Source organism: Dryobates pubescens, chromosome 30, assembly GCF_014839835.1.
Source record: "Dryobates pubescens isolate bDryPub1 chromosome 30, bDryPub1.pri, whole genome shotgun sequence".
Lineage (NCBI taxonomy): Eukaryota > Metazoa > Chordata > Aves > Piciformes > Picidae > Dryobates > Dryobates pubescens.
This window is the reverse complement of record NC_071641.1, coordinates 1,902,449-1,922,748: the sequence shown is the minus strand read 5'-3', so window position 1 is coordinate 1,922,748 and position 20,300 is coordinate 1,902,449. Positions and strand designations below refer to the sequence as shown.

At 40.2% G+C, this 20,300-nt stretch overlaps 1 protein-coding gene across 1 annotated transcript in view; it reads right to left on the bottom strand.

Moving 5' to 3' along the window:
* REEP3 (receptor accessory protein 3) overlaps positions 1-20,300 on the bottom strand; it is a 35,283-nt gene that overhangs the window by 7,340 nt on the left and 7,643 nt on the right. Inside the window, exons 2-5 of the mRNA XM_054174761.1 lie at positions 12,337-12,409; positions 8,111-8,187; positions 7,502-7,622; positions 5,668-5,781 (exon numbers count right to left, since the gene is read on the bottom strand). Coding sequence (XP_054030736.1) covers positions 5,668-5,781; positions 7,502-7,622; positions 8,111-8,187; positions 12,337-12,409 — 385 coding nt within the window. The remainder of the gene's footprint in view (positions 1-5,667; positions 5,782-7,501; positions 7,623-8,110; positions 8,188-12,336; positions 12,410-20,300) is intronic.

Below are 20,300 nucleotides of genomic sequence, written 5' to 3'. Positions count from 1 at the left end.
ATTAATTCGCTACTCATCAGTCCTTCGTACAACACGTGAAACTCAGACAGCATGCCACACAGCCAAGATTCACTTCTAGTTCTTAAAACACCACTCACACACTGCCACTCAGCAGAAACAAAGACAAGGGTCTTACGAGAGGTGGAGAAGCCTTTACTTTTCCAGCTGCTCCCGCATATGTTGGAAAGTTGCCTTTGAGTTAAAAAGGCTCTGTGGACATTGTACAGCCTGTGTATAAACTGCTTTACACATCCTGGAGTTAATTTTGCTCACTAGAATAGCTGAAGGCAGGAATCCTGCCCTTCCACTACTCTGCTACTTGCATTGAAAAGCGTTTGCACAATAAACCAAATCGAGAACCAGCTGAGTATGTGCAGTCAGCGACTAGAACACCAGAGAGCCTGTGAGCCAGGACTGCTTATTTTGACAATTAACAGCTTGCAGTATCTGCTGCAAAATATAAGACTTGATTAGCCTGTGTCCACTGCTTGAATAGATGCAACTACACTCAGGTCTCAGTCACTCAACACTAATGATGAGGTACAAGAGACTCAGCTGGTTATCAGCAGAAACCATATTTAACACAATTCCACTCACTAAGTGTGGACAGAATCTGCTATTAAACAGTGGCAGAGGCTGGATTTGGCCAGAAGCAAAAGCAAAGACAGACACATGTGCACAACCGCTGCACACCAAGTCAGTTCATCACATGACATACTACCAAAATTGGAACTTGTACAAGATAACAGAATTAAGATTACAATGACACACCAAAAAGGCTTGGCATGTGAGTTCTGTATTTCCTATTTCACTGTAGGCAGAGGACCAGACCCAAACTGAGAATGTTCAGTATTAATGTTTCAGGGCAGCTTGGATACCCGATTTTGTTTTTCAAAAGGGAAAAAGTCAGCTATGTTCCATAAAACCACACTGTGCCCTTAACCAACCGGACATTTGATGAGACCCAAGCTCCTAAGGAGCCCTGACCCAGTCAGGGAGGATGTAAGAGATTCCTACAATGGGCCCTGCATTCCAAAGCTACTTGCCAAGAAGGAAAGTTTTACTCACGTTACACACAGGAAATATTAAGAAATTTGAAAGGATACATACACAAATAAGAGATGCAGAGCACATGCCTGAAAATCACAGTCGAAATGGAGGTTGCACAAGCACTGCTGTACTACACAGTGATGGTCTCTAATGATATTAATCCTATGGAGGAACTCCATACAGGCCCCCCAGGTCTTCTGCCTGAATGCACTCTCCATCTGACCCCTAGGAAGATCCAGCTGAACCAAATCAAGACTGATTTCTACTTCGTAGTGCTGCATAACCTAATTAGAGGACAAATTCCAAGATGTTCTCTCTGTGAGTTGCTTAAATTATTTTTTAAATCATAAAAAATTATAAATAAATCACTGTGCTCATACAGCACTTAAGATTTATGAAGATTCTTCCGTGCCCAAAAGAAGCAGACAGTTGCTTTCTGCTGCAATGAAGCATTCCATCAGGATCTGGATCAGTATCAGCTCTGATTCAAAGTCCATCTGAAAAAAAACAAACCCTAAATATCCTCCTGCTACAGGAAATATGAGATTAAATACTCACTGCTGCAGGAAAGGTGGAAGTAACGTTCACTTTTACAACGTTAATGCTTTAAGAGCTTTGGTATCTTGATTGAAAGTTCAGAATCACTAGCCACAGCTTGAAAGCAAGACATTTGCTCCCAAAACAGAAGGCAGAGCAATACAATGGCCAGTGGAGCTGAAGGGGTACCTCCTGCTTCCATACTCATGCCATGGATCTGGCAGCAGCCATCACTTCTCCCAGCCATACGCACAGCCCTAAGATACTGCTCATGAGCCGATGACAGCAGTCACCACGCCTGCACTGGTGTCCCATTATTTCAACGGTTCCAATCAGTAAGGAACAAAGTTTCTAAAACTAGTTCTTGATAAATATAGCTTACTTAAGGGACTCCTCAGGCTCTCATAAGCTATTAGTATGCTTTCAGCTAACCCTCATGCATGAAATGCCCTTCTCTGGTTTGCTATTGAGCATGTATTTTCACAGTCCATATATTTAACCCAAGGAATTTGCTGTAAGCAGCACACAGTAGGTCTGCCTCAGGGACTCTGTTTTTTGGTTGTTTAAATTGGACTTGCATCCCTCAGTGGTCAGAATCACCAAATAAAGCTGCTGGCCTTCACTGGACAAGTTCTCAATGAACTCTACATCCAGATTTGCTTGGAACTTTGTGGCCACATAGCTGCAGCGTGCAGCACCCACATTCCCAGCTGTCCTCTCCCTGATTCAATCCAAACTGACAGGGGAATGAATTCTGTTACCCCTCAACCTGGAGAGGGACTGCTGCCCTGTGAATGACCTCTGCAGCACGCCAGGCAGCCCCAGCAGGGAAGAGAGATGAAAGTAATGTTGCTGCTGAGCTGAGCTGCTCAGTGATACTGGCTGTAAGCCACAGCTGGCTGTGATACACCTCCTTCCTCTGCCATGCCCTCAGTAGGAAGAAGGGGAAGTCCAAGTAAGGCTGTTCGAAAAATATTCAACCAGAAAAGCAGCAGCAGACTGAGGATGACTAAGAGGCAGGCAGGAACAGCCCTCAAAATACATTAGCAGTATCAGTACCACCACCAAATAGTAATTTGCAAACAGACAGTATTTGTGTGGCCTCGAAGGACAGCCCATTTCACAGATTAATTAGCAGCCACCACACACATGATATACAAACCAGTATCTTGATAAATCAGAACTCATCCATTGGCAAACATTGGAACATACAGGTAACCAGCATGCCACAGCATCTGGAAAGCAGATGCATCAAAACACAAAACATATCAGGGGAGTTCTGTTGTGGAAATAGTTTCCACAAATCCATATACTACTGAGTTAGAAGAGCACCATTAACTCTCCTATCATTGAAGACATCTTGTTGCTGATTCTTTTATATCCTGAAGAAAGTTTTTGTTGAACTCTCAAAGTCAGCCTAAACTGTATTTCATTTTTAAGTCTCCTGAAATCAGGATTTTACAAAGGTTTGTTCTCAGTCATATTAAGTAACTTTTTTCCCTTGCTAATGTATGCTATTTAGCAGGTTTTGAAACACTAAATTTTATATGAGCAGTGGCTGACTAGTACCAGCTAAAAATATCAGTATAGGAATGTAAGCTGTAAGCCGTGACTCCTGCCAGCTACATTGCAACTTAACTACAGCAGAGCAGGTTTAAATCTATGTCAGATTTCAGTAGATTGGCCTGGCCGGCTGCTCCAGCCTCCCCTGCACAGCCAGCTGGCTGTTTAATACTAATCCCCTATTCCTTTGACAGCTCTTGGAGAAAACTGCTCTTTCCCACACAGTTTCCAAGCTATTCTACCACCCTCTTTTTAAAGCCAGCATAAGCAGACATCATAGCATCTTTTGTTTGGAAACTTCAGTGAACAGAAGCTTTCTTTGCACCTCCTCCTGTGTTTAACCTCCCACACTCTCTACTCCTAATGTGAGATATGATATGTCAGAATAAGCATATCTGCTCCTTGCCAAAAAACCCCAAAAAAGTGATGAAAGCGTGTCTCCTTCCCATCAAAACTGATCCCACTAATAGGATTCCATTCCTGAGATCCTGTAGCATGCCCCAGCAGCTCATGCTGAAGGGTTAATGCTGGAGGCAGCAGTCAGTTCTTGAAAAGCAGGAAACAGAAAATCAGGAATACACGCATTGTCTGCACCCGGATGCACCGAGCAGTCACCATCAGCTTTTTGGAATGAAACTGCAAGAGTTTTAACATGCCAAAATAGAAGTTTTCAGAGACTACTCTTCCATAGTGTTGAAAAAACACGTCTATTTTAGGTCTTGGGTATTGTGGCAGTCGTTTTGCCCAAGTATCTCATCTGCACTGAACTAATTCTGTACAAACATTCATGAGCATGTTTAACAAGTTTTAACAAATAAGCAGGCATCTTGCCAGTCACAGCTGAAGACCAATGAAATCTAGAGACAGGCATTTAAGACAAAGTTATTGTTTCAGAAAAAACGAAGTGGGAGGAGGTATTTGTATTATTTTACAATATCTCTGTAAAATCATAAGGACAAAGAAGAAAATACCCTTAGCCAGACAGAAGGAAACACACACATAATGTAACTGCCATTGCAGATGCACATTAAAATCAATTATGATTTGCTGTCTGGCAATCAATCTGCATTTTAGCATTTAACATAGTTCTTAAAACCTTTCCCAATAGAGTTTTTTTTGGCTTTTATTTGTTGGGTTCATTTCTTTGGGTTTTGTCAAAAACCTATTTTCGCTCTGGATACTTTTATTCCTTTAGAGGTGTACCCTGCTTCAGTATAAATTATTTCATGCCTCAAGACAATACTAATAATTTGATAAAAACAAACCCAAACCACCCAACCCAGTGATGAAATGTAATCACATGCTTAGTGTTTTAGGCCCATTATAGCCATATTTTAAAGTTGGTTTGCAGGGAGTGGGGGTTTTTGTGTTTGTTTTTCGATTTTGTGTTGTTTGGGGGGGTTTGGGGGGGTTTGTGGTTTGATTGTTGTGTTTGCATTTTTTTGGTTGGGTTTTTTTAGGTAGTGTTTGGTTTTTACACTACCACCCACAATACATCTTGAAAGAGGAATAATGAACAAACAAGATACGCATGGCTGCTTTTACAGACCTTTTTGAGACAGCATTTGAAAATGCACGTTTTAGAACTGTTTTATAAGGCAAGAAGTTCACATCAGCACAGAAATTTGATATTAAATGCTAGGTGTACCCACTTCGACAGTCAGATCTCTACATTGCCTTCTGTCATTTAACAGCAGTGTGCAGGTTTTCAGTCCTGGTACTATAAATAAGGCAGTTTCATTTATTCCCAGGCAGAAATAAATCCTGATCACCTTAGAACGATCCCTTTAACTAGGGCATACACATCTTTCCATACTTCATGTGGTTTAGTTTAACTACTAGGATAGATATTGCCAGAAGTTACACCCCTTTTGGTGGGCCACAAGTTTGTTAGAAGGCTGTATTTTGCTTTCCTAGACCAAAAAGGCTCTGAAATTCAACTGAGGGTCATGAGGTTTGTAGGCATGTAATTCAGGAGCAACCAGAGGTTACTTCATGATGTAATGGAAATTATACAAAGCAAGACTATGATAAATAGCAATATGCAAGCTTATACTTAGTGTATTAATTTAATAATTAAATCAACATTTGCAAACAAGTTAATTGTGTCAAGATAAAGGTTATCTGTGGTAGTAATCTTTCATGCTTTACTTCAGATGTGGAGTTACCTCAAGTTGATTGGAGAAAAACAGCAGAAAAGCCAGAAATCCTTTAAATAGTTTGTTTACCAACAAGAAAGCACAGAGTCAGAAAAAGAAACAGTGGTCATCTCCACCCAAAAGCCTGCATGGTATCTTTGGAATTACATTAAACTGATCATTGTCATCTGAGAAATAAGTACAAGCCACCTTAAACATATATAGTATGAGGAGAACTAGAGGCCTGCAACCCTTAATCACATTCCAGGTTTCTAATGTGTCCACACAATAAATCTCATGCTTAGGAATGGCAAATCTTCAATACAATTACATTCTTCTCCATCAAGGACAAAAGCAATTAATACAAGCAGAAAGTTACCTTTACAGCTGCTGTCACTGCAGCAGTTGCTGCCAAATTCAACCCTTGCCTCCCAAAATTCACCATGGTCTCATAGCCTCTTTCTTTGGCTTGTACAATGTACTCGTCGATCTCCTAAAGCAAAACATAACAACATTTTAGAGGGCTGTGCATAAGTCACATTACCCAAAGTACTATTTTTTCATCAATAAAGGAAGACAGAAGAAATCTAAGAAAATCTTTACTCTCATTAATAAATAATGGGACAATTACTTTTGCCTTTGCATAGTGGTATTTCATTCACTTACAGTCCTTTTTTAAAAGAGAGCATGTATCTGGTCAAACAAGATGATAAAATAGATCCATCTTGTCCATCTCAGAAACATTGCAGCTACACAGCAAGTTCCTTACAGACTAAGCTTAACTTGTCAGACAAAAGTTGTTCCAGAAACAGCACACTTAAGATGAAATCAGAGAGCTCCTTAGAAAGGTGGAGTGCTCTCACAACGAACTTTTGAAGCCATGGCTTTGACATAATTAAGCACCAAGGATGACACAGTCATAGAATCAATAAGGTTGGAAGAGACCTCAAAGATCGTGACATTTATCCCCATCTGTGGTAAATGCCTGGAGCTGGAGATAAAGGCTTCCAGGTAGTTCACTACAGCTAGCACACTATGGGGAAAAAAAAATCCCTTTAGCTCATGAAGTTGAAAATGGTTTATAGTTCAACCTTCAGAAGGTCAAGGTGGCCTTACTATTTATATCAGTGGCAATTATACAAGCTACCTGCTCTGCCTAATAAAGGCCAAGGCCAGCTTTGACAGTTATGAAGGCTGTTTTCTGTACTGGGAGATTTTTCAGTGACATTCTTCGCTTCTTTGCTAATCACTCTCTCCACACATAAACTGGGCAAAAAAAAAAAGGCAGCTAAGCAGATCTGTGTCCCTGTCAAACTTTAAGCTAAATATCCTTTAGCTATTTTCTGCTTGGGTATTTTCTGCTGCAGAGTGATTTTTCACTTAAACCTCAGCAGAAAGTCTCTCCTTTTATCCCGTGTGTTTGCACACCAGAAAAGTCATGGATGTCATTCATCCTGAGAAGCATTATTAGTAGGTTACGCTAGAAACAACCACAGCAACCTGAAGAAGAGTTGCTATAACTGCATTAGTGCTTCTGCACAGAGTTCTGCACGTGTTCTTCCCCTTGACAGTTGAACTGCAGAACTTCCACTCAACTGAGATTCGTGAACATTCATGAGGTTCAGTAAGGCAACGTGCAAGGTCCTGCACCTAGCTCAGGGCAATCCCCAATATCAATACAAGCTTAGGGATGATGAGATTGAAAGCAGCCCTACAAAAAAGGACTTGGGAGTACTGGTGGAAAAGAAACTGGATATGTGCACTCACAGCTCAGAAGGCAAATAGCATTCTGGACTGCAAAGGAAGCATAGCTAGCATGTTGAGAGGCGATTCTGACACTTAACTCTGCTCTGGTGAGACCTCACCTGAGCACTGCAATCAGCTCTGGGGCCCCCAACACAAGAGAGACATGGACCTGCTGGAGCAGGTGCAGAACAGGGCCACAAAGGTGATTAGAGGGCTGGAGTACCTCTCCTATGAAGACAGGCTGTTCAGCCTGGAGAAGAGAAGGTTCCAGGGCGACTATGGTGAGGAGGTTGTAGTAGATGGTGCCTTCCAACCTAAGCCATTCTATGACAACCATCTGCACTTCCAAGCTCATGCTGCCTGACAAACCAGTAACACACTGATCTGCTTCCATAATAGATCTAGCAATAGTATTTTAGCATACAGTATTTCCATAGTAGGCATTGAAGATAGAAGTTTGTTCTTACCCTTTCTTTAGAAGAAAGAAGTGGGTGAAGAAATTTTCTGTAGATTAAACTTGCCCCTCTAGTATATGGTGAAAGGAGCCAAATAACAAAAGCTATCTTCAGTTCATAGTAAAGTGGAAACCTACAGACAAGTTAAAGGTTGCATGAAATCAACTCCATTAAGAAACTGCACAGTAATTAATCATCATGAAGAGATACCTCAAAAAGAATCCAAAACTGAGCCACAATTACATATGACCATACAGGATTCTTCACATGTAAGAAGTTAAAGCTCTACATATTTAATTGACTATACTGTCATTTAAGAAATGGAAATAGTTGATATACTTGCTTTTACTTATACAGTCCTGCAGAGATAAATTATAGTGCATCTTATTAAGAGATGCATTTTCCTGTTTAGTTTCTACAAAGATGGTAATATTCTGGTCCCTACTTCAAGTAGCACACGCAGAAACAGGTGTTACTTCTGCACATTCACCAAGATCTTTTCCTGACAAAACAAAAGCTATCAACAAGCACAACTTCTTTATGAAAATTAAATGATTGCCAATCAAAGAACATCAGAAAGAAATCTGATTTTATCTAGAGTTTATAAAAGCAAGCTCTTACCAAGAGACTGTTAGGTCACTTATTGTTTCAGTAACTGTATAAAGAGCAAACACAATCCAATACATCATCCAGCGAACCTGAAAATTAAAACATCACTTTAGTAAGAATTCTGCCTTTACACAGAACACACTACACACTGTACAACCAGTTCAGAGCAGCCAAAGCAAGACATTCAACAGTACCTCATACTGCATCAGGCAAGTTTCTACTGAAATTGTATGATGGTCCTACAGCTTTTCTGTTTGTAAGCAGAACTGGTACAGCTATAACAAGCTAAATTAAATGGTTGTGTCACCACCTCATATCAGCTGGCTTCACAGATGAGTTTCTGCCTCTAGAAAGCTTTAGTGATATATGAAAAATAAACCAAACAACAACAAAAACACCCCACACCAAATAAACAACAAAAGGCCACCAAACAAGCAAGCACATACACCTACAAAGGGTCAGCAGACTAAGTATGAAGTTCAATTCTCAATACAGCACTAAAGGATCTCTCAGTCCTTTCCAGACTCAGCCATGTGTTTATACACTGCACAAACAAGTCGGCATTAGTCAGGTAGCTGTTGCTTTCATTTCACAAAATATATTTTGAAGCTATACTCTGCAGTCCAGTTCTACATGTATGCTTAGCATTATACTAACACTGAGGCAAGGCAGGAAACAGCCCATTTCCATGGAAATTTAACACTACATAGACCCACAGAATTCTTGTTAATAACAGAGTTCGCAGATAAGCGCGTCAAAGCTTCAGGGTTTACAACTATGTATTGCTTTGGTTTTAAGAGTTACAGTATGCATCACTGTTCTGAAATCAAACAATGCTTTTTAAATACAAGGCTTAGTTCTGTTTCCTAGTAGCTAATTAAATCCCTCATTCTTCTTGAGCATTCAAATTTGTTTAAACTGGTTATACAATCTGGAATAAAACCAGCAGTTCCAGGCATTTGTCTTCTCTAAGGTATCAGTGGCCAGATGATAGTATTTCCAAACTAGGTCAGTGCAAACCACCACTCGTTATTTATGCTAACTGATCACCCACATGTTCTTTAAAGTTCAACACTATCTACACTAGAAAAAAACACAACCAAAAGTTTTAAAACAAGGAAAAAAGAAAAGCAAAGCATCGCCCACATCCAGTAACCTCATTTCAGTTATGACATGCCGGCTACTAAATCTAGGATACTTACAAAGCATTAAACACAACATTTTAAAGAGGCTAGTTTGAGTCCTAAATTCATGGTACCTTCTTAAAAGGGGACTTGGCTCAGATTTAATCTTCATTCTTACAGCAAACTTTCTGAAGTGAACTTAGCTAAGTACTCAAAACCTAATGCTACACTGCTGCCTATTTCACAGTTGAGCATTATGCTTTAAGAACACTTCCCTTGTCACTATTTGAGGCTATTTATCTTAATTACTTTTCCACGTTTCAATTTGTAATGAAAAGCAGTCATATGATGACATTCTTCACTTTAGTCTGTCAGAGGATTTGAGTATTTCAGACTTGAATAAACTAAGACAAACTACACAACAGCTGCAGTAATTTCTGACAGGCCATGTGACATTCAAACTGGTGGCCCTGCCATGAACCAGTCAATACCTGAACAAAAATAAAATTAACATCCACCCTTGCCTCATCAACCTAAGCAAGGTGCATTTTTTAATAAGTCACCCAAGACTGAATTGTTTTCTGATATATTTTCCCAGGCTATTTGTTCTTTAATCAATATCTACTTATCCAATTAGGAGCAACAGTAGAAGTAAGAGTTTCTCTTGAGCTGCTAGGAACAGTAAGAAATGCTCTGCAGAAAGGCACATGAGAACTGCCAGGAGTCCTGCTGAGATCTGGGCAGAGATTCTCACAAACCCAAGCCAAATCATACTCTCGTACAACGAGTGCATTAGGTACCAAAAGTGACTTACAGTGGTTTGCATATCAGAAGAAAACCAAAACAAAATTAAGATCAACCCCAGGAAAACAGAAGGTCCTATTTGCCATTGCCCAGAAGACTATCATAGACTGTACTCTTAAGGATGGAGTTACAGAAGCTTTGATTTTTTGCTTCTTATGTTAAGAGGGAGACTACAGATTTGATCCCTGAACTTTTTTTTCTCCTCACAATCCAAGTATTAAGCTCATCTTTGTTTGCTTTGGCTGAAGCAGGATTTTGAAAGCAAGATTTGAGAAGACTGGTTGTTCAGACTTCTAAACTACATTTCAGATGCCTATTACAAGCACTTTGGTGTAATAGTAAAAAAAGCATTCCTGAAAACATGCTGGTCAACTCCATTAAAGCAGGATAAGAAGAAATAAATCTCCTGAAAGACACAGATCCTAATTTCTGAAACTAAAGCCTTTTAAATTACCAAAATCAGAAGCAATGCTTCCCCCCCTCCCCACCCCCAGAAATAATATTTTAACAATTTGCTGCATCATGACCTACACAGCAAGTTAAGATGTCCATACTTCCTTTGGTTTTTGCTGGTGGAATCTAACAAATGAAAGCAAATGGCTCCTGAGCCACACTTAACCCTGGAAAGGAAGTTGTGCTCAGGCCATACCATGACTGGCAGCATAGCTGTAACATCTGAAAGGCTGAAGTTAAATCTATACCCTCTATAAAAGAAAATGACCCAGCTGAGAAGACAAAAGCCATTGATCATCACCAAGATCTGTATGAACACTCAAACCCACCCACAATGGAGTAGTAACTCATTGACAAATCTATGTCATTCCCTACCCATGCAAATGGCACTGTAATGGGTTTCAGTCCCACAAACATTTTGTAGGCAACTGCAAGTTACATAAAGGCCACAAGTGACTGAAAAGCTGTGCTTTCAGACTAAATTAAATACATGATTGGAACAATAAAAATGTGATTCCAGGCCTTACAGAAGTTCTTGCATAAGCATCTCTACAACAGGATGCCCAAGACAGACAGCTAAGACACACCTAACTGAACCACTGAGATACAAGTCAAAACCCCAGCACTCTATGAACATTATTTATGTTTTCCTAGAAAACATATTGCAGCAGGCAATGGTAGCCTCTTAAATTAAGGTGATTTTGGTTTTTTTTTAACATTAGTTTGAAACTGCTATCATCTACTTATGCTGTAGATCCCTTTTGAGGGAGCAGGGAGGAAAAGCAGCTTATAAATTCTTTGCATTATATATTTCCCTGACAGAGTAAAGTAAGCATGATTTACAGGAAATTCTTCTCTTGCTTTTTGGTATTGTTTTCCTCCCAGAACCTGGCAGGCTCTAGCTCTGTGTGCACAAATAAGCACTAATCAGCTTGGGCACAGAAACCAGAAGTATGAATGCGATGTCCACTTTGGAGCTCGGATGGAGTGCTCCGACTAAATAGAAGACACACAAGGCAAGGAATAACATATGCATTCTACTACCACAACCAAGTACAAAGTAAAGACATCACACATCCAGACAGCAGCATTAGGTCACAGCTATAGCTGCCAAATTAAGTAACTGATGGCACTGACTCCATCCCGAGTCAGGCAGTCAAGCTTCAGGAGACAATATAGGTTAGTTGCCAAAACCATGTTAGGATGGCTCTTAAAACAGGGAAGTAACTCAGTGTCCCAAGTTCCTTGTGACTGCAATTGCATAACATTCTTGTAGTGATCATCATTGCTCACACTGACAGGGAAATAACAGCTTAATTCTAAGCTACAGTAATTATGTTTTGCTCCATCTCACTCCTCTGTCTGTTCTGCTGCTTTCCTGCATATCACCTTAACCAAATCTTTTCCTTCCCTGGTTACTTTTCTTTTTCTCCTCTTTGAGGAACAATAGATTAACCAGAGCTACCCTTTTCTCATGTGGATTTTGGATGCCCTGTAGAGCTCCATAGTCCAACTGACGGTTCAAGAGATCACTGCAGCGTGGCTTACGCTACAGATGTTGGCAGAATTAAGAAACCTTTTTCCCACCCCCTGCCCAGAAGTGCATTATCTTAGGCACTTCACTGAAATGCAGCCACTATTTCCACATTTATGTTTTAAACCCTCTGAAAAATATTTGTATAGTTGTGTTGGACATGTTTCAAGTCCACGACAAGAAAAGGCCTTAACTTAAGCTCTCTAAAGGATTACCATTAGATTCACATAGACATTGTAGATACAATCTGCTGCACTGCATAATAAACTTTCCACAGTTAACAGGGGCATTTAATTAAGCAATTAAAAAGCACTGAGACTTACATATTCTTTCACATTTTTTGTCTTCACAGCTTTGTATGAGTAGTATGCAGGATACAGCATCCCAAATACCAGCCTATTGGAAAATGAAAAAGAGCTTTCAGAATCTGTTACACTGTGTATGAGAAAACAGTGATGATACATCAGAGCAAAGCAGAAAAAATAATCAAAAACTCCATTCTTTAGCTTGAAAAGAAACAAACAAAACTACTAACCACAATTACAGTGCTTCAGGTTGCTTGGAGGAATTTAGCAGTAACGTGAACATGAAAGGCTGAAGACAACGAATTGTTTCATAAGACTGCTTCTAAAAGATCATGCATAACTAGGAGCTCTTCTGGTTCAGCTGCAAGTAGAACCAGTCCTGCAGTCTGTCCATACCAAAAGACTGTTTCCACATTGTCAGCACTAGCACACTTGAAGAGCCTCTAACAAGTCTCCATAGGTAATCAAAATCATCTACTTCTAGCAGATGACCTGAAGATTCTTCAAACCAAGTTATCAGTCAAAATGCATGACATCCTTTCATCCCCTTTTGCTAGAACTCTGCAACCACAACAGCTGGCAATGAGACAAATGGGAGATAATCCAGTTTTGCTCAGCCAGTTTCTGCTAAAACTCACCACAAGCAAGGTACACAGCAGAGTGAGCGGGTACCAAGCAATCCATGCTGAGAACAGGATCAGAAAAAAGATCTGCTCTAACAACTTTTTTACACCAGTGTTTTCTAGTAATAATCTTGGCCACAGATGAGTGAAATTGTTCTTAATGAGACCTGAACAGCAGTAATTGCCACCTCCTTGACAAATGCAAAAGCTCTCTGCTTTTTTTTCCACCAACTTGTTACACTTCAAGTCAGGGAACTGCCTGCCCTTAGTTCCACTTGACCTAAAGCAGCAATTACAGGACAGTCTGGCTACATCTCTGCACTTACAGCTTGCTCAGGATGGCTATGTGGGAAAAATCTACAGCGACATACATGTAGGTGTTGATATCCAGAGATCAAAGAAAGTTCAGAACTCAAGTAATTATACTTCTCACAATCAGATGAAGGAAGATGCATCATACATGTCCAATACAAGCCCACCGGGGACAGATCTGGTAAGTAGGATTTTTTATTCAGGTGGCTGAAGTTTACCACAGCAGATAATCAACCAAAATGTAAGGGCTTATAGTTAATGACGAGTAGCTTTAAATAAGCAGATCTACAGAGCCATTGCAGAAGACTGCACAACAGTACCAAGCTTTACTGCTATAACCCAGGAAGCCATTCTAAGAACTAGTAGCCTGATTCACTTTTGAAAGCAACTACTCCAAGAGCCCTCATCTTCTGAAAGATGTTATTTGCAAAGACTACCACAGAACCTTCCTAATATACAAGACATGCATGTAAATTCTAATTCAATCAGTTTGATACAAGCATCACCGATAGGCAGGTAGACAGTTGAGAGTACCAGTCATCTTCAACATGTCACATATACTATATGGAAAAAACCCATGGAATTACCAACACCAAGGGCAGGTTACTTTCTTCAGCATCACAGGTAACATAGGGAGAGGTTTTCTCCAGCTTTAGTGCAAGACAAACGTGGTTACCCATACAAGAAAGCCTGTTGCAGGGGCAGGGAAATACTGGCAGATGTATTAATGGTAAGCTATAAACGCCACAAGTGAGGAGGATAAAGTTATGGAAGTATAATTGCAGACCCCTTCATGTTTGCAAGAGCCTTGCGAAGACATCTAGTCCAATCCCCTGCTCAAACCGAGGCTGACAGATTTGGACAAGGCTGCTTAAGGCTTCCATCAGTCAGGTCTTGGAGAATTCCAAAGAGGTTTCACATCTTCTCTGGACAATCTGTTCTAATGCTTAATGAGCCTCCTAGTGCAAAGTTTTATGTATCCAGTCAGAGGCAGAAGTTTGTGACTCCTGTCACTCCTGACAGCGTGGCATAGCAAGAAAAAGGGTCCGACACTCGCCGCCTCGCAAAAGTTACGCAAGATTACTAATAAGGCTTTCCCTTTTCTGGATGAACAAGCCTAGTTCCTTCAGACTCAGGTCAGATGACACAAGCCATGTGCTGGGACCACCTTGCTGGCCTCCACAGAACTTTCTCCAAGAAATGAACATCTTTCTTGCACTAAAAAGCCCATGGAAACCCAGACAGGTGAATGTATAAATCACTCATCTACATTCCCACTACCTCCTTCACAAAGGCAAAGTCATCTGATCTTAGTTAAAGCTTACCAGGAAGTTAACTGTAGAAAAGCCAACTTGTCATCAGTGTTTGCAGCTCAGCAAATTCCTTTTACCTTCAATCTGTACATGACAGATTAGTATACTGGCAAAAAAGAGATCACTGCAGCTGACCGAAGCAGAAACACACAGAACATGAGCAGCAGAGAGCCTGGGCACAATTAGTGTCACTGACAGAAAGCTACACCAGCTGAGCATTTTCTAGTGGCTTTCCTGTTTGTATCCAGAGCCCCAAAATCTCCAGGTTGTTAGCAACACCTACTGCTATGCATTATAAGGAAATCTCTCCTCCAGTGTTTCTACAATAACTGCACCACACAACTCCAGGATGCATCCAGTTATTCCAAGGCTTTTCATTTCAAATTTGAAAGCTGAAGTGTTAGTTTTTCAAGTGGAGTTTATATGTCACACTAGACATCAGCATGCTGCACTAATGCAACAGAAAAAAAAAAAGTGAGTTTCCAGCTGAGAATGACATTTATTTTATTTCTCTAGGACATGGATAATCCTGCTTACAAGTGAAATTCCACTGCCAGTTGTATGTCTGGCTGGTTCCATCTTTCAGCTGTATGCAGCAGCTAATGTAGCATACCTTTTTTGGTGCAGGAATTTCCTTTACAGGTATTTTGCTCATTGAAAGAGGAATGTTTCTCAAGCATACTAGCAGATGAATATCTGAATAAAACTATGTATCTGGGTACCCATATACCTGTATTAAACACAAACTACTGCCTGTATTACCAACAAATCTAGTCTTGCTGTTGAAATAGGTTTGAAGTGCAGAACTATTAGAAAAACCTCACTTCTAAAGAAAAGCTTCAGAATTCATGAGTTTGCATTTGACTAGTAAGTGGAAAATCAGTCACCTGCACACATTACTGTTCAGGTTGGGTATGTTCAGAGTAAACAACTCTGCACAACATCTAATGTTTGGTGTTGTGGTTTTCGTGTTGGTTTGGGTTTTTGTAAAAACCACACATCCAAAACACCAAGACCACCCCAAACCTAGGCACAAATGGAATCTACCAAGTTGCTCAAGACTACTTGCACCCAGATTCCCAAAACCCCAAGCCGTTAAACCAACAGTGAGGTGCATTTAAGTCTCCAGTCCGTTCCTGTTGCCAAAGAATTGCCTGAAGCAAGGAATAATATTTGGCACTTGATTCTTTTGTTCCTCTGCAATGTAGAAAGACAACGGCCACAAGTGTTCCTAAACAGTGAAAGCCATTCAGGATGACCTACTCTGGTGACAATGCCATTTGGTAAGCTCCCTTTCCTTCAGTCCATTAACAGTGATGCAAATTTAGATTTGTCAACCCACTGACAAGACTGACAAACTTATCACAGACTGGTACAGAGACAAACATTTGCTACTGTGGGAATATGCACCTACATCCTGAAGCAGCATTTGGGAGGTTGACAAAAGAATCCACCCCATTCAGACCATGGCCAATTTGCCTTCCCAACACTAGTCTTTACCTGCAAGTTTTAAGAACAATTCCTGTCGCAGACATAGGCAAGTTCCTCTAAGACCTGGTCAGACCAGGAAAATACCAGAAGTAACACAGATGACTCCCAGCTCCCTGTGCACTAAGAAAGCCTTAACTGTACTTCAGTACCTATGCAGAAACTAGGTCTGATGTTGTTAATATATTGCTTTTATATAAACTACAATTACTATTCCATGTTACAGTTACTGAGTTCAGTTTAAGCAAGTTTACATTTGAAGGGAAGGTTGCTAATGGAAACTAAATAGCAGAATGAAATCTAGTCTGAAGAACAATGCTGGAATCCTTGGGTGGCTGTTCTTGGTTTCAAAAAGGCACACACAGCCATACTCCTAAACAATGTGTCTACAGAGGTTTCACCCAGTAGACACTGGAAAAGCATGAACATTTTTGCTTACACTGTATGCTGCTTGTGTAGTTACAAGCCACTCCCAGTACAGATAATACATACTTTTTTTTTTGCTATGAAGCAGTAAAGCTCATCAGTTATACACAAAGTTAACTGCTGTGTATCTGTGTGCTGCTACTCATGCTCAAAATAAGGCATAAGGAATAAGAATCCCACTCAAGGGGGGTGGGAGGGAACGGGAATACACACAACAGCCAGTGATTAAATCAAAAAAGTAACTCCCTCATGTAACCCTCGGGGGGGTGATGTGCAACTGGGTAGCTGGCTTCATCTAGAACTTACTATCTCCTAGGTTTTTCCATGTCCAGACAAAAAAAAGCTCACCGTGGCATTTTTGTCCTGAATGTTTTCAAAAGGCACTACACTCAAAGCCTCTCTCTAGACCCCGACAGAATTTAGTTCCGTTTTGTTACCAGACGACATTCAGTTACACAACACCAGCCATTATCTACATCAAAAGTCTACACACTTGAGTAATGACAAAGAATACACTTGGACCAAAATGCTAGTCTGTCAGAGGGACAAGGGAGCATGAGGATAAGCTACTGAAACTCACACCAAAAGGTATCTTTCTCTTTTACCCCCTGCCTTAGGCAAGGGCAGGAGAAATCACACAAACCCTATTAAAAGCATAGGCCTGGGAACAGTAGCAAACCTTAAACTCAGCAACTACTTTAGCAGATTAGCTATCAAACGGCAGGAATGTGATCAGAAACAGGTATGTTAAAATCTTCATAGCATTCTTACATAGAGAATATCCTCAAAAGCCATAAAAAACAAAAGCAAAGCTGAAGCTCTCTAAAGTTGAAGAATGTACCCAGAAGCACTGCCCAATCTAAATAAAGCACATTCTTGAGCAGACAAAGGCAGCTACTAACCTTCCAGCTTAGGAAACTGCAACTCCCCAAATCCACTGCCAGATTCTTCCAAAGCACAATATAACCAAAAATAATGCAATTATTCAAGCAGCTGAAAACCACCTGAAAATGTTTAAGGGAAGAAGTTACCTCCCTAGCAATTTCAGGGGGAAGTGAGACTTTCCTATGCCAGGAACATTTATTAAACAAGTCCTAAATATAATCATTTCAAGACGTCTGATAAGACACAATTAAGCCTTTCTTCCAATGCAGAACTCCATGCTCCATTATGTATATCCTACCCACTCGTGGAATACTACATCACTGACCTACCTCAAAAATAAAGAATCTGCTGCCAGAACTCTTCAACTTCTTTCAAGGTTCAGGAAGGACTGTTTCTGTATTGAGAGAAGTCTAGAAAGAGTATACAGCCCCCACCCCGAAACGGATAAATGAAAATACAAGTATCTTCTGTAAGGGATGCTCTGTGTTAGAATCTGCAGAAGTACTGATTCCTTATTTATGTAGGCTCTCAGAGAAAACACCATTTAGATGCCAAGAAAACATGTGAAACTTCCACCCATTTTCTCTGCAGAGAAATACCTTTGAGTCAAAAATAAGGATTTTCCTTTCCTTCCATTACCCCAAGCAAAAATCACCTAAACCTGCATCCTCCTACGAATTCCAGTGTGCCTCCTCCACATAGCCAACAAGTCAAAAGCACTGGAAGCTTTCATGGCATTTTCTCATTCTTTTTGCTACTAGAATACACTAAACACAGTAAAGATACGAGAATTATCTTAATTAACTGGATAAGTGAACACAGGCTACCTCCTTCAATGAGAATTAACCTTGAATTTCCAACTCACAGCCTGCAGCCTATTAGGCCACTTCAGTCAGCCAACAATATACCTCAAACATTAGTCTATCCTGTCCCATCCTCCCAGCAACCTATCAACTGCATGTGTGTCCTAACAGCCCTTTCCCAGGGGCCTATGGCTAAATAAAAATTCCCAAAGCAAAATCCAGGCTACCGTCTCTAACAAGGCTATTTCTCATGGACAAGTCGCAACAATGTCTTATCAATCTCACTACAAGATCTGCATGTGTCTTGAAATAGCGTCCACAACTTGTGTCCAGGACTGACCAACTTATCTTGTGCTGCTCAATAGCCCAAGCACATTTTAACAGATGGGTATAAACCCAGAGAGACCATCACCATGTCATGAACAAAATCAGCCCACAAATCCTATGCAAAACAAAAGGCACAAACAACCCAGTAGGACAGAAACAGCAAAAAAACTAGTACTAGAAAGCAAAATAGAAAATTAATTAGGACTAAGAATTGTTATAAAACTCAGTCACTTCTCCACGTGCCTACATTCATCACTTGATTGTAACATACATGTTTGACCACTTACTGCAACAGCGTTCTGACTGTCCCAGTACTATTTCCTGTTGACACACTTACTGAGCTCCACCACGTGTGCAGAACAGTCAGCAGGTGAGATCATAGCCTCCAAGCACCCACACAAAGGAACTGAAACAAGATGCATCTATAATGCTTCCATGTGACAAAGAGCCATGCTGAAGGCCTCCAACACAAAGTAACCCTTATTAGAGAACTTCAGTCTTTTACTTAGTTGTTACCTCAAGCTCAATAGTACAATCTCATCCCTGCCACAGAAGTATTAATTCTCAAAGCTGCTTACCCATACTTAAACCTCAAACAAGTTATCTTCCGTCAAATCTGCTTTCAATAGTCCCTGATTTCACCTGTTGCTATGACTGTTTACCACTGGAAGCAAATACAACACTTGAAGTACAGAATCTCAGTAACCTAGTATTTTTTTTTCTCTTCACTATCAGTGGAAAAACAGTTTATATTCTCTCAAATTAAGACTAAAGTCGTGCTCATTCTCAGCCATTTTTGGAATCTAAATCTTTCTTCAGCTTTGGAAAGTGGCTGTAAAGTTAGTTTCCCCATGTGATGGCCTCAGCCATCACAGCCTGAAGACTATTTCTCCAATACTTCAAAATGGCATATTTAAAAAAAAAAAAAAAAAGGATTTCCACTTGGATTTTCACTTGGTCAGTTTTGGTTTTTCACCATACACTGGTCTCCTAGAGACCTGGGTGAATCTCACAAGCTAAAATGCACAATCATGCCATTGCTTGGTGCTCTAAGAGTATCTTGCCTCAACTTTTTTAGAGCATCAAAATAACTGGTTACCGGAAACTAACATTTAAAGTAGGAGTGGTCCCAGCTAAAAATTGCTTCTGCTTGTTCCAAGGAAAACCACATTTTATTCTTGAGCCATTTTTAAGTGAAAGACAAACCACACTGCATGTAACTATACAGTCATTACATGGGCTGCCTTTTTTTCTTCTTTGTAATTAAGTATCCAACAGTGCTACAGGCCACAATACGAGGAATATTAACATGGCTTGCTGTTTTTAGAGAGAAAAGTTCATAACCCAAAGGCTCAGAAAGCTCCTATTTAATCATTACACATCCTACAACCAGCATCAAGGTCATGCCTCTAAGAAAACTTAACAGAAGACAAGCATTTGAACAAAGTGCAGCCACACAACACCAAGTCTTGAAGCAAAAATTATCCTGACTCATCTCTTCCACAGACAGTTAGGACTTACTTGCTTTTGATCATCTGAAGTGATGTTATCTTATAACCAGTAAAGGATTTCTGAAACGTCCTAGAGCATTCAAAAAAAGAACTGTGCACAGGAAAAGGTTTCTTCGATGAAATTTGTATTTGGCAGATAACATTGAGATAACATCTGGACACATCGTTTCGAAGTATACGTGCTTCCTTAATTGTAACTGCTACTTAAGAGAACTCTGAGACACCAAGTCAAGAACTTACAACACGCAGAATCTCTACCAAACTTAACCACATAGTTGTATTAGTAACTTAACC